Source organism: Lygodium microphyllum, chromosome 6, assembly GCF_053477565.2.
Source record: "Lygodium microphyllum isolate KBCC chromosome 6, Lygodium_microphyllum_v1.1.10, whole genome shotgun sequence".
Lineage (NCBI taxonomy): Eukaryota > Viridiplantae > Streptophyta > Polypodiopsida > Schizaeales > Lygodiaceae > Lygodium > Lygodium microphyllum.
In genome coordinates, this window is record NC_141140.1 from 124,655,864 (window position 1) to 124,670,049 (window position 14,186).

Here is a 14,186-nt window from a genome sequence, read left to right on the forward strand (position 1 = left end):
GCCAATGAAAGCATAACACAACATGGCATGATAATACAACAAGTGACAAAGGGCTAAAAAATGAGGGCCCCTCTTGAGGGCCGAGATTGTATTGCAAGATGGCAAGAGAGCAACAAGAGTGCTACAAGGAAGTCGGAGGGCTTGAGGGACTTGGTTCATGGGCGAGGGTAGAGGTATCAACACTCATCTAACACAACTCGATATTGTGGGGTTGAGGGATTGGCAATAGAGGGTCATATTGCTCATACGCACCTCCTCTTGAAGAACTCGACGTCCTTGTTGAGTCCCAAAACCATAACTCAGAGCCTAAGGGGCGGTTGTATGAGGACTCTAAAATTTAGGAGTCTGAACATGACTCATTATCAAGTCAGTCAGTGTTTACCCACTAGATTCTTTACTTCAAAACTTCGCGGGTCTTTGCTAACTCGCTATCAATTTGGCCAGGGCGACCCACTAAGTGCCATGCTCACTAACTCGATTACAAGTGTGAAACATGGTCTTTTCAAACTTAGAGTAAGATACCACCCATTGACTCAATTTACAAATGTGGAGTGGTTTGACTTGACTCTTTATTGTGCACTTCAATCCATCCACAAGTTGACTATATTTACAAGCACAGAGTGGAGGGTAACCCGGCTAAGACAAGCCGTGCGCACTTTACCCAATGCATGGCCTGGTAGCATGAGTGCATAAAAACTGCCAATGGACTTGGGACCAAGGTGCTCAACAAGGAGCATGCCAAGCCATGAAGGTAGGGGCCCAGAAGGTGACACCTTCTTGCGAGAGGAGGTCCATTTTGGCCAGATTTTTCAATCCGAAATCAAGGCAGAGCATTTGACCATGCTAGAGTGGTCACATCCCTCCACATGTGTGAGGCAACATTTGACCACTTTGTTGGTAGCAGTATGCCTCACCATGCAAGAGGTGTGCCTTGAGTATGCACCTCCTTGGCCTTAGTTGCCCAAATCTTCAATTTGGCACTTCGAGCTATCTTCTTGAAGAAGGGGACACACTACCATCTTGCAAAGGTGGTATGTCTCCATGCACAGAAGGCATGCACTTCCCCTTGAAAAGAGTTGGGCCTTAGTTGCCCAGATCTTCACTTTGACACTTTGAGCTATCTTCTTGAATAATGAGACACACTTCCGTCTTGCAAAGGTGGTATGTCTCCATGCGCAGAAGGCGTGATTTTAGTACTTCGCACCATCCATCTTCTTTTGCTTGGACCTTTGAGGGATGGGAGCACCTTGAATGGGAATGCTCCAAGGAATATGTGGTGCTGCTGCATGTCTCTTCGTGCGCCATGAGATATCCATTTCTCTTGCATTGAGTATCCTTCCTTGCATTGAAGCACACATGGACACCAAAGAGCGAGGAGGGAGCCCATCCTATGTGGATTGTATAGTTGGAGCACCTGACAAAGCATGGCGGCTTGATGGGTTGCATCAAATCACTACACCTACAATGCAAGGGTCATCTCCCTTGCGAACAAAACCGTTAGGGCCTATGTTACCCAGATATAGATTTATCACATGCAAGTTAAGTAGATAGCCCTCAGGCATCCATGTTGTACCTACATGTATGTTGAGACCCTTGATGGCCAAATCACGCATTAAGGCACAGAAAGCTTTGAGATCGATCAAATGCATAGCATCGAATCACCTCACTTGCATAGCACAGGCCATGACCTGCACTATGACAACTTTGACTTGGTCCTTAAAGGTCACATAATATGTGAAGGCATAGGAGGTTGGGTGTGGACTGGCATTGTGCCTGCCCACATCACTTTGGGACCTTATCATGTCCGGATTTTCCTAAGGGGCAAATATGTGATCTAAGTCTTCACACCTAGCTCGTTCCAACCTATCTCACTCTGCGACGAGCGACATCCATCGTGAGTGACCTAGAGGGTGAAGCCTCCTTGGAACCAACTTGGATTGATCATGTAGCCAACCAACTACCTTGATCCTACCAAGAAGATTACACCATTTTGGTCCAGAGATCGGAATGGGCTTGAACACACAAGTGGGCCTTTCAGGCAAAGGGATCTCCTTGAATTTCAACTTCATGGTGAGCACAGACTCTGCATCGACATGTAACTCAGCCATTTGGGATCCATTCACAAAGATCCAATCACCGTGATTGGCCCACATGAGACTCTACATCGACGTGTAACTCAGCCATTTGGGATCCATTCACAAAGATCCAATCACCATGATTGGCCCACATGAGAGGCACCTCAACGATTGCCTCTACTTTGTTGTATGAGAGCTCATTCCCCTCGGAATCAGCTGTTTGGGTATAGAGAGTTAACTCCTCATCGTCCTCATAGGAGTGGATGGTCACTTGCTCAAATTCACCTGCTTTCTCCTAATTGCAGACTCGGATTGAGGCTCGGGAGTCGATATGCAAGTCTCATCTTTCGCCTCAGGAGAGGGAGTTGAGTTCTCAAGTTTCGCCTGCACATCAGCTTGGGCCTTGATCTTCTTTCTCTTCTTGGCACTTAGTTTAGCTCCATCTGTCCTTTTTGTTGTAGGGACCATTGCTTTATTTTCCTGGCACAAGGATATCATTGGGTGACCTTCGCCTCAAGAGAGGGATTTGAGTTCTCAGGTTTCGCCTGCACGCCAGCTTGGGCCTTGATCTTCTTTCTCTTCTTGGCACTTAGTTTAGCTTCATCTATCCTTTCTGTTGTAGGAACTATTGCTTTATTCTCCTAGCACAAGGATATTGTTGGATGACCTTTCATTTGCATTGGGGTTAGCCCTTTATTTAGTCTCATGGCTCCGTGAGTCTTTCACTGTGCAACTCTGATGTTTTGCAACATGGTGGATGGCTCTCTTTAGACTCCTAGCTTAAGAAGTTCTTTGTCTTCTTGATGTGCTTTGTGGGCTCATCATGAAAGGTGGCAGTTGGTTTATCCTCCCAGTGCAAGGAGCTTGCTTGATATCCTTCATGTGCAACAGGGGGTTTGGTCGTTTCTTTATTCTCCCCGCGAGCGCAAGGAGTCTTTGTAGGTATCATCTTTGAAGTTGGCCATTTCTTTATCCTCTTGGCTCAAGGAGCTTCCGTCATTGGCATGGGGGTTTGCCATTTCCGTTTATTTAGTCTCATGGCTCCGTGAGTCTTACGCCGTGCAACTTTGATGTTTTGTAGCATGGTGGATGGTTGTCTCTTTAGACTCTTAGCTCAAGGAGTTCTTCGTCTTCTTGATGTGCTTTGTGGGCTCATGAAAGGTGGCAGTTGGTTTATCTTCCCAGTGCAAGGAGCTTGCTTGATATCCTTCATGTGCAGCAAGGGGTTTGGTCGTTTCTTTATTCTCCCCGCGCAAGGAGTCTTAGTAGGTATCTTCTTTGAAGTTGGCCATTTCTTTATCCTCTTGGCTCAAGGAGCTTCCGTCACTAGCATGGGGGTTTGCCATTTCCTTATTCTCCAAGTTCAAGGAGTCTTCTCTAGAATAGGCATCATTGAAGGTCATTTGTTTATCCTCCCAGCTCAAGGAGTTTATGTGCAGCAGGGGGTTTGGTCATTTCTTTATTCTCCCCGCACAAGGAGTCTTTATAGGTATCGCCTTTGAAGTTGGCCATTTCTTTATCCTCTTGGCTCAGGGAGCTTCTATCACTGGCATGGGGGTTTGCCATTTCCTTATTCTCCAAGTTCAAGGGGTCTTCTCTAGAATAGGCATCATTGAAGGTCGTTTGTTATCCTCCCAGCTCAAGGAGTCTTGGGTGGTGATCGCGTTGGGGTAGACCAGGTAGGCCATTTGTTTATCCCCCTAGCTCAAGGAGATTCCCCAACCTTCGCTTGAAGGTTGGGGCTTTATTCTCCAAGCTCAAGGAGTCTTCTACAAGGAGCTTGCTTGATATCCTTCATGTGCAACAAGGGGTTTGGTCGTTTCTTTGTTCTCCCCGCGCAAGGAGTCTTTGTAGGTATCATCTTTGAAGTTGGCCATTTCTTTATCCGTCACTGGCATGGGGGTTGGCCATTTCTTTATTCTCCAAGCTCAAGGAGTCTTCTCTAGAGTAGGCATCATGGAAGGTGGCCTTTTGTTTATCCTCCCAGCTCAAGGAGTCTTGGGTGGTGATCGCGTTGGGTGTTTATCCTCCCAACTCAAGGAGTCTTGGGTGGTGATCGCGTTGGGGTAGGCCAGGTAGGCCATTTGTTTATCCTCCTAGCTCAAGGAGATTCTCTAGCCTTAACTTGAAGGTTGGGGCGAGACGATGGAATCAACATAGGAGTGGTCACAAGGGTTTGAATCCAACTCTGTGCCATAGGGAGGGTCGCCTCCACATGAACTTGAACTCGGATCCGTGCAGACAAGTGTCTTCTATTGAGCTTGGGCCTCAACCCAATGTGGCATGATCATGGCTCTTGTGACCTTCTTCGAAAATGTTGGGGCACTTGGCCCATCTTCATCTACTCTTGCCTCTATAGAGTCATCATCTGAGTAATCTCACTGAAGAAATTGTCACTCAAGCTTGAACTTGGTTGAGTACAATGGAGCATGCTGTGGCATGGAGGAAGCTAGGGTCGACGTGGTCACTTATTTTTTACTTGGATGAGGTAGGTTGTCTTCACGTGGAACACGGCATGGCACTGCCTACAACCTTCGCACTGTAGTCCTTTGGGCCTCATAACCATGTGCACAGCCTTCACTTGAAGGAGCATGCTGTGGCATGGAGGAGGCTAGGGTCAACGTGGCCACTTATTTTTTACTTGGATGAGGTAGGTTGTCTTCACGTGGAACACGGCATGGCACCCCCTACAATCTCCGCACTGTAGTCCTTTGGGCCTCATACCATGTGCACAACCTTCGCTTGAAGGTTGGGGCAAGAGGGTGGAATCAACATAAAAGTGGTCACAAGGGTCTTATCTTTGTAGAGTCATCATCATCTGAGTAATCTCACTGAAGAAATTGTCACTCAAGCTTGAACTTGGCTGAGTGCGATGGAGCATGCTGTGGCATGGAGGAAGCTAGGGTCGATGTGGTCACTTATTTTTTACTTGGATGAGGTAGGTTGTCTTCATGTGGAACACGGCATGGCACTGCCTACAACCTTCGCACTGTAGTCCTTTGGGCCTCATAACCATGTGCACAGCCTTCACTTGAAGGAGCATGCTGTGGCATGGAGGAAGCTAGGGTCGACATGGCCACTTATTTTTTACTTGGATGAGGTAGGTTGTCTTCACGTGGAACACGGCATGGCACCGCCTACAATCTCCGCACTGTGGTCCTTTGGGCCTCATAACCATGTGCACAACCTTCGCTTGAAGGTTGGGGTGAGAGGGTGGAATCAACATAAAAGTGGTCACAAGGGTCCTATCTTTGTAGAGTCATCATCTGAGTAATCTCATTGAAGAAATTATCACTCGAGCTCGAACTTGGCTGAGTGCGATGGGGGCCAGCATGTTCTATCATGGAGGAAGCCAAGGTCATGGTCACTTGTCTCATCACATAAATGCCTATTTCACCATCAATTTTCTAGCTACCTTACCTTGCGATGGGGGGCAGCATGTTGTATCATGGAGGAAGCCAGGGTTGATGTGGTCACTTGCCTCATCACATAAATGCCTATTTCACCATCAATTTTCTAGCTCCCTTACCCTAATATTTGTCCTCTTGCAAATTATCACTTCCTTTGCTCATGTTCATCTTCTCCTCTCCTCTCCTCTCCTTGAAGAAATTATCACTCGAGCTCGAACTTGGCTGAGTGCGATGGGGGCCAGCATGTTCTATCATGGAGGAAGCCAAGGTCATGGTCACTTGTCTCATCACATAAATGCCTATTTCACCATCAATTTTCTAGCTACCTTACCTTGCGATGGGGGGCAGCATGTTGTATCATGGAGGAAGCCAGGGTTGATGTGGTCACTTGCCTCATCACATAAATGCCTATTTCACCATCAATTTTCTAGCTCCCTTACCCTAATATTTGTCCTCTTGCAAATTATCACTTCCTTTGCTCATGTTCATCTTCTCCTCTCCTCTCCTCTCCTTGAAGAAATTATCACTCGAGCTCGAACTTGGCTGAGTGCGATGGGGGCCAGCATGTTCTATCATGGAGGAAGCCAAGGTCATGGTCACTTGTCTCATCACATAAATGCCTATTTCACCATCAATTTTCTAGCTACCTTACCTTGCGATGGGGGGCAGCATGTTGTATCATGGAGGAAGCCAGGGTTGATGTGGTCACTTGCCTCATCACATAAATGCCTATTTCACCATCAATTTTCTAGCTCCCTTACCCTAATATTTGTCCTCTTGCAAATTATCACTTCCTTTGCTCATGTTCATCTTCTCCTCTCCTCTCCTCTCCTCTCCCCTTCCCTTGCAAATAATCATTGTTCTTTCCACTAGGCACTCTTCTTCCCTCCTTTTCTTCCCCTGAATCCCTTCTCTTACAAATGCATCTTTCGGATTCCATGATTTTTCTTCTTGCTTTACACTACAACCACAAATGTCTCATATTCAATCCAAATACACTTTGGTTTGCCCTAGAAGCTTATGCAGTTGTGCTAAGTGCTAGACTCATAGGGATTATACTTTTAAGCCATATCATTCTCATGCACTTGTTCAAATACAACCTTGCAACTAAATAGAAATTATATCGACGCTACTCTTAATTATATTAAGCCAAGCCATGTCGTTCTCATGCACTCGTTCAAATAGAACCTTACAACTACATAGAAATTATCGTTCTCATGCACTCATAGGGATTATACTTTTAAGCCATGTTATTCTCATGTACTTGTTCAAATACAACCTTGCAACTAAATAGAAATTATATCGACGCTACTCTTAATTATATTAAGCCAAGCCATGTCGTTCTCATGCACTCGTTCAAATAGAACCTTACAACTACATAGAAGTTATCGTTCTCATGCACTCGTTCAAATACAACCTTACAACTACATAGAAATTATATTGACGCTACTCTAAATTATTTTAAGCCAAGCCATGTCGTTCTCATGCACTCGTTCAAATACAACCTTACAACTACATAGAAAATATATTGACACTACTCTAAATTAGAGCTACAAGTTGCAAGAATTACAACAAATTTAGGACTGAAACAATAGAAAAAAGAGGTACAAGTAGATGGGCTTTTCCACAATATTAGAAGAAAGCGATGACAGTGAATGATAACCGTTGATTTTGTGTAGCATAAGGTCCACAAAGCCCATGGACTCACAGTCCCCTCCATAAGCAGATATGTACAAAGAAGGTGGTTAGAGAAGCCACGCGCGGTGAATTACCGAGTAGCAAAGCAGAAGACTCGGAGAATAACATCGATTGCTATTGCTACTTAACTGGTCAGTCGGAGGATGGCTTGTGCAACGTGGGGACTCAGCTGGTTGTTGCAAAACTTGTGCCACTCATTGTTTTCCCCATCAGATTCAGCTTGTGATTCGACCGGAAGAGCAGCAGGCGCGTGCTCCTGGGAGAAGGCCGCATGCAAAATTGCCACGAGCTTGCGCGCTGAGTCCCGAGCTTCTGGTAGCTGATCATTTACCTGAGATCCAGCGATCTGCAGAAGTGGCTGGAAACCGTATTCTTTGATGCCCTCAGGTCCCTGCTTGCAGAACAGGAGAATGAAGAATGGATGGGCCGATTACGTGAATTCGCTTACAGAGGATAAAAAACTGGATCAAAGGCCAAGGAGTCATGGATATTTACCAGCTTCGATACAGATCTGTAAACACATGATGCAGCCTTGGCTCGAACCCTCGGGTTTCTGTGCCCAACATAAGGTGCGAGCTCTGCCATTAGAGGACTCGGAGACAGCCACACCGTCATCTCTTCAAGAGACCTTTCAGCTTCTTCGCACACAAAGCGCTTGTCCTGCGATGCCTTCAGCAGCAGCTGTAGCAGCTGCCAGCTCAAATGGTTTCACGATAGTCAGCCTTTCAGATTGCCAATCGAGCGCGACATTCCAGTCAAATGGACACTACCATTTACATACCAAGGGCTCGAGCATCGGCAGCATCCTGTCTCCAAAACCCTTGAATAGATCTGCGGAGGCCATGATCGCTGTCTTACACAACGCACTTCTTGGGTTTTTCATGGCTTTGATAAGGAGGTGAACCACTTGATCCCTGTTCTTGTGCAATCACAGAAATGAACCAGATTGGCAGTGATAAAGCATAAGTAGAGAAACGTAGGGTGTATCTTATTGTGAGCTTACAGAAGAGGGGCCAAAGAGGTCGTGTGGTAAATGCATAGCCGACGCAGGCTGTTGATGGCCTCGCACACCTTCAACCAATTGTTACAATTGAGTTTCTCCAGCAAAGTCTGCTTGACAAAGCGACCATCATCAAGTCAGAAGGCATACAAAGAGTAGTAACGAGAACACAAACTTCAAAAATCACAGGGCAAGGGTTGACCCCTAATGATGCAATGGCGGAATTGCAGGGCCATGCTGTGATAGAAATGGTGCATATCTTCTTACACTGATGTGAGAATCGACATGGTCAAGGGGACGAAGGTCGCCGGAGAGAATGTAGTCGATTTCGGAAGGAGGCTCTTCACCAGGGGGAGGAGCAGGAGCAGCTGGAGGTGAAAGAGGAGAAACGGCCACCTGTTTGTTGCAGGATGCAAGTGCGGGAGTATTACTGTTGTTCCGAGGGGGGATCCGGTTAGGGCTACCGAGAAGGTCCACATTTTCGTCGTTGGCGCCGGGTGGGATTGTGCTTGCGATGGCGCGGGATTTCTTGGTGACGAGGCTGCTGTTCTTCTTCCTGTCTGGTGCGATGGAATTGAGGCTGCGCAGAGCCATGACAGACGGAGTAACAAATTGAATGGAGACTCTTTGATGAATTGGCTCTTCTGTAGAGGCGATGCTATGGAGGTGAATGGGAAAAGACAGAAATGCTGCCGCTGTCTTCTCTCTTCTTGGGCAGGGGCGACGGCGAAGCGAGAGAGAGAGAGAGAGAGAGAGAGAGAGAGAGAGAGAGAGTGAGAGGCAGGTGGGGAACAGCGCTCTTTTCAAACAACCCACCGCAACGGTCACATACACGCTTTGTCCTGGTTTTAAACTGCCTCTCGTTCACACGCAACGCTTGGCAAGCTTGCAACCAAAGGTCGGTTATCAAAGAAACTAGTAAGCCGTGTCCCACGTTGTTGCACACACACCTTGTTTGTCTAGCTCGTTAAGTACTTACATTTCAAATACTTGCCAACAAGCATTAGCTCAATTAGTAGGGTAAAGGGGCCAATGCTATGGCACCTAACTTTTACCTCTTCTAATCTCCAAAAAGAAAAAATGGAATTGTGTGTCGCGGTGATATCTAGTCACTCATCATCTCACACCCCCAAAAAAGGCCTTAGTTAGCATATGGTCACTTCGTCATCATGCACCTCCTTTTAAAAAAACAATTAATTTTAGTGCACTTTTTGCACACGATGGCTGCTAACTTGATTTTCAATGTTGCGAAAAAATCCCATGAAAGAGACACTCGTAGGAGCCTTTGTGAAAAGTCACATATGAGCCAATAGTAGTTGAGAGGGCAATCAAGAGGGCTACTACTTGACCAACCCCCTTATTTCAAGGCATGAGTGTGAGTTGGACAAGGTCTCAAGTTAAAATCACTTAGCAAATAGGCTTTACGACATGCTACCCTTCAAGATGACTTCGGGTGGAAATAACCTTTCAATGAAGAGATTGGGATGAAGCCCACCAATCAATGCTCACAAGGTATCGCATTTAAACATATACCATTTCAAATACTTAATTCTACATCAAACAATTTTGTTGTTGTATAACAGCTACACATGTGCACATATGGATCCACAAAGTTATAATCTAGTAACGTAGTTACACATTTGGATTATCAACTTAACATATCAAGAGAAACTCAGATTTATACAAAAAGTATAGTCTACAGATGTTTTGTTTAGGTACTTTGTGTCCCCTTACATGATTAGAGCAGAGGACACATGACCAACTTGTATATTATATACTTCTTCACAAATCCTTCCATTAATGAAATGAAGTGGCTTCATGGGTTTTTTTTTGGTTATGTGAGATTTCTATTAAGTCAAAATAATTACAGGTCAACTATTTACATCTGCAAGCCTTAAGCCAGGGACTTTAGCATCTAACTAATCGCTTATAAGTGATTTTCCAAACATATATATGCTTACTCAAAACCTTAAGCATGGCCAAACTAATACCCAGACTATGCTCCAAAGCTTATGAGTTTCTTCATCCAAGATGCCTTGGTCTCCAAAGACTGTAGATTTTAGTTTAATTCTCTCATTCAGTCATGCAGCTTTGAACCAATCTTTAAGTTTTCTCCATATCACCAAAGAATCCTTGCATGACTAGAAGAGGTGTCTCACCATCTCTTGTTGAGTAGCATAGAAGGTGTAGTTTGGGCTGACCACCATCCATCCCCCAAATCTATCCTTTGTGGGCAACTTCCTAGCAATAACCTTCCATAGTCAGTAGATTCAATTGCCTACTTGGCATGGCTTTCCATGCCTGAGTCAATCTCCTTTTCCACACTCCCACATTAGCATGTGGGTATTGGTCTTTCCATTTAATTTGAACTCTAATTGCGATTTCTACCCTACCATCTTAGAAGTCCTTTCTCAATCTCATCTTGATTGTCAGTTTGCCCTTGTAGTTAGTTCCCTATTGCGCTCCATATCTTGGTAGGTCCAAATTCGGCTAAAGGTGGTAAGTTCCCTATTGAGCTCCATAGCTTGGTAGGCCCAATTTTGGCTAAAGGTGGCCAAGTCTAAGCTCTCATCCCCTAAGTTCTTCCTCAAACAATTCTTCCTCTTCCTCTTCAAGCTGATATACATCTCAAATCTTTTGTACTAACCCGATTTCAGCCCTTTCTCCATCTCGTGCATCCTTTCATCTAACGAGGCCTTTCTTGGCCAAGTTAAAGGCCTATTTGGGATGGCTATTAATAGGAGGAGTTTTATCCTACTATGCTTATGGGAATGTACATATGCATTGCAACAATGTTGCATCCCCTCTCATGGGAGCTTCCTTGGAACAATCCAAACTTCTAATTTCCTAACTAGGTTCCTCATTGTCTTGTATCCCTTCATGGTGCATTTTGATGCCAAGGCGAGTAACTTATCATCCCATGTTAACATGTTCCATTGGCCTCCTATCAATTTGGCTTTGCTCAAAATAGCCTTCCATATGATTTCCCATGGCTCGTTTTCTTCCATTCACATCATCAGCTTGAAGGAAAACCTTCTCACTCTATCACTCACCCTTTCTAGCCCAAGTGGCATGTTGTCAATTGCTTCTATTTTTGTATCCTAGTCAATCAAATGCCATCTTTTTTCTACTCATGTGCTCCATAGAAATGATCTCAATGTCTTCTCTATTCTCCCATATTGAGCTTTACTAAAGGGGTTGACTACCACCACATACATGACTACATGCACAATATTTTGTCCACTATTAGCATCTTCTAGCAAATGATATAGACATTTTTACATACTTTAATCTTCTGCTCCAACTTTTCTAATAGCCAATCCATCTTCTTAACCCATGATACCACTAGATCTATTAGAGTTCCTAGGTATCTCAGCACCTGCTCCATCTTGATGAGTTTGAACCCTAGGTCAAACACCTAGATGGGTGCATATTTCACCCTCAAGTATATATCATTTCTATTTTAGATTTACTAATCAAGGATGTTGAGACTTGGGAGTACATGTGTAAATCTGCATGCAAATTATGCACATTTTCCTTTTTAGCCTTCACAATATTTGAATTGTTATATGCAAACAATTGTATACACATTTGGACTCCATCTAGCAATGGCAGCCCTTTCAACTCTCCCCTTTCCACCTTGTACTGAGATCTTTCAACAAACAATGGGGTTGTCTATAATAGCAAACAATAAAGGAGCCCAAGGACATCCTTATCTTACATACCTCTATAGGTCAAATGGGTGTGAGATAAACCCGTTGACTCCCACCTTTGTAGTGGCATTTGAGAAGAGAGTACAAACCATTCCACAAAATTTATGTCAATTGCCCATTACTCCTAGTAGGAAATCCCATCTCAACCTATCATATGCTTTGCCCAAGTACATATTGATCAATATGAACTTCTCTCCAAATTCCATTGCATGATCAATGGCGATGAATAGGTTTAACATCGCATCATGAATCTTGTAGCCATGCACAAAGCCATATTGGGCATTATGCAATATCCTCCAAGAGGGAACTTCATATGCATGGCCAATGCTTTAGCCATGATTTTATATGACACATTGAGAATAATGAGAGGCATCCATTGTGAAGGCTTCTTCCTCACCACCCTTTAGGCAATAGCTCAATCCTACATTGATTGATGGTCAAAGGTATTACCCTAGACTCATGCACACACTAGCAAAGCTTGTAATATCTCTACCACATACATGCCGTAATGTATGATACAGCTCTACCAGGATGTCATCAAGATTTAAAGATTTTCCCTTTTCATTTTCCCCACTACAAATTGAAGCTTGTTTGAGAAGAATGGCATCGCTAGCATATCAATTATATCCTCATCCACCACCCTGTCTATTGGCTCAAGGAAGTTCTGAGCTTCCTATCATAACATTCCTTCCATGTTGGTGCTACCCACATGATATTAGAAAGGTGTCTTATAAAGATTCTTGCTATAGACACATCATCCATCTGTACTCCTCCCCTTTGCCCTCTATCACTATGATGCACTCCTTCCCCTTGCTTGAGTTGAAGAGCTTTATAAAAGGTGGGAGTTAATGCATACCTCTATATAAAGAATGTTCTTCTCAATTGTGTCTATACAGTTGCAATTCTCTTCCCCTCTTCCACCTTAAGGTAATCCTCAACTCTTTGTAGGAGCCAAACCAAATGCTAATCTCATTAGGATACACACTAAGACTAGCAAAAAAAACACTAGCTCTACTCCTAAAGCTACATCATAATCCCTTCTTCTCAATGGCAGTAGTCCTTCTAAGCACCCTTGTGACATTGCAATATTGCAAGTAATCTAGATAGGACTACAACTAGAGTCCATGACCTCAGCTAGCACCTTCCGGGTTGGGAAACCCCCCCCCCCCCCAATTAGCATATGCCCTATCAAGTTAAGTTGCATGCCAAGAATTGTCCTTATGCCTATTATGCCACAAGTGAAGGCAATTTCCTTTCTCTCCTTTCTCATGTGTGCAAAATCTAGTAAATCATATCAATGACAATTTATTCCAATTCACCCTCTCCACCCAATCATAGTGTCCCACTTATGCAACCTATCTACTTATGAAGTTGTTATATTCCAATCACCTAAAAGTATGGTGGTTTCTTATTTCATTCTTACATTTAGTGACTCCCAAAACTTTGCTCTTTTGGCCAAAACATTTGGGGCATAGATTGAGTACACATGCATGTCAAATTTAGTAATCCTAATGTAGATACCCAAGGATAGAACCTTCCTCATCATTCCATGATAGCAAAGGATTCATCTCCTCCTTTATAACCAACATAGTTCCCCCTCTCCCCCTATCATATGTTTGCTAAGAACACATCATAGCCAGGGATTACTAAATTGTTGCAATCATTAGCCTTGAGCTTCACCTCTTGAAGGACTAAAATAACTAGTTTTTTGCTATTAATCAATTGTCTGCATGCCATTTTCCTACTACTAGAATAGTAGCCCCTAGCATTCCATGAGATTAGGTTGATCTTCCTGATGTTTCTCTACCCATAATAAGTATCAAAAAACATCTCTTGTATATCATCGTTTTCCTCTGCAAGGGGAGTATACACATTCTTATCCACCAATGGTAACTTGGCCTATTTCTTTAGTCATATACTACCTTTCTTACCGTCCTTAGGCTTCCTACCTCTTTGATTGACTATTGGTTTTCCTTTCCTCCACATATTGGGTCCCCTTTTTGTCCTTATTTGGTTCCTTGTTTTGGTTGCCCTCCGTTTTGCTACTTTGAGGGAGTTGTTGCTTGCCTTTGTCGCCTTCAATAGCTTTGCTCTTCTGCTTATCTTCATCCATATTTGGTTTATGAGGCTATGTCGGCTTATTTGGTGCCCTAGGGTCTTCCTCCTTCTTATTTGGTGCCCTAGGGCCTTCCTCCTTTCTTAGCTACCTTGTGTTTATAGTCCCTTGCATAATGCTCTATTTGGTGACATAAATAACAAGAGTGAGGGAATCCATTGAATTTGACTTTGA

At 44.0% G+C, this 14,186-nt stretch overlaps 1 protein-coding gene across 1 annotated transcript; it reads right to left on the bottom strand.

The window, feature by feature from the left end:
• Window positions 1–7,048: 7,048 nt before the first annotated feature.
• Window positions 7,049–8,941, bottom strand: LOC148035081 (uncharacterized). Its single transcript, XM_087680618.1, has 5 exons — window positions 8,451–8,941; window positions 8,187–8,293; window positions 7,965–8,097; window positions 7,679–7,873; window positions 7,049–7,574 (listed from the first exon to the last, which is right to left on the bottom strand). The coding sequence occupies exons 1-5, from the start codon at window positions 8,775–8,777 to the stop codon at window positions 7,308–7,310; spliced, it is 1,029 nt and encodes a 342-aa protein (XP_087536744.1). The 5' UTR covers window positions 8,778–8,941; the 3' UTR covers window positions 7,049–7,307.
• Between the last annotated feature and the right edge of the window lie 5,245 nt (window positions 8,942–14,186).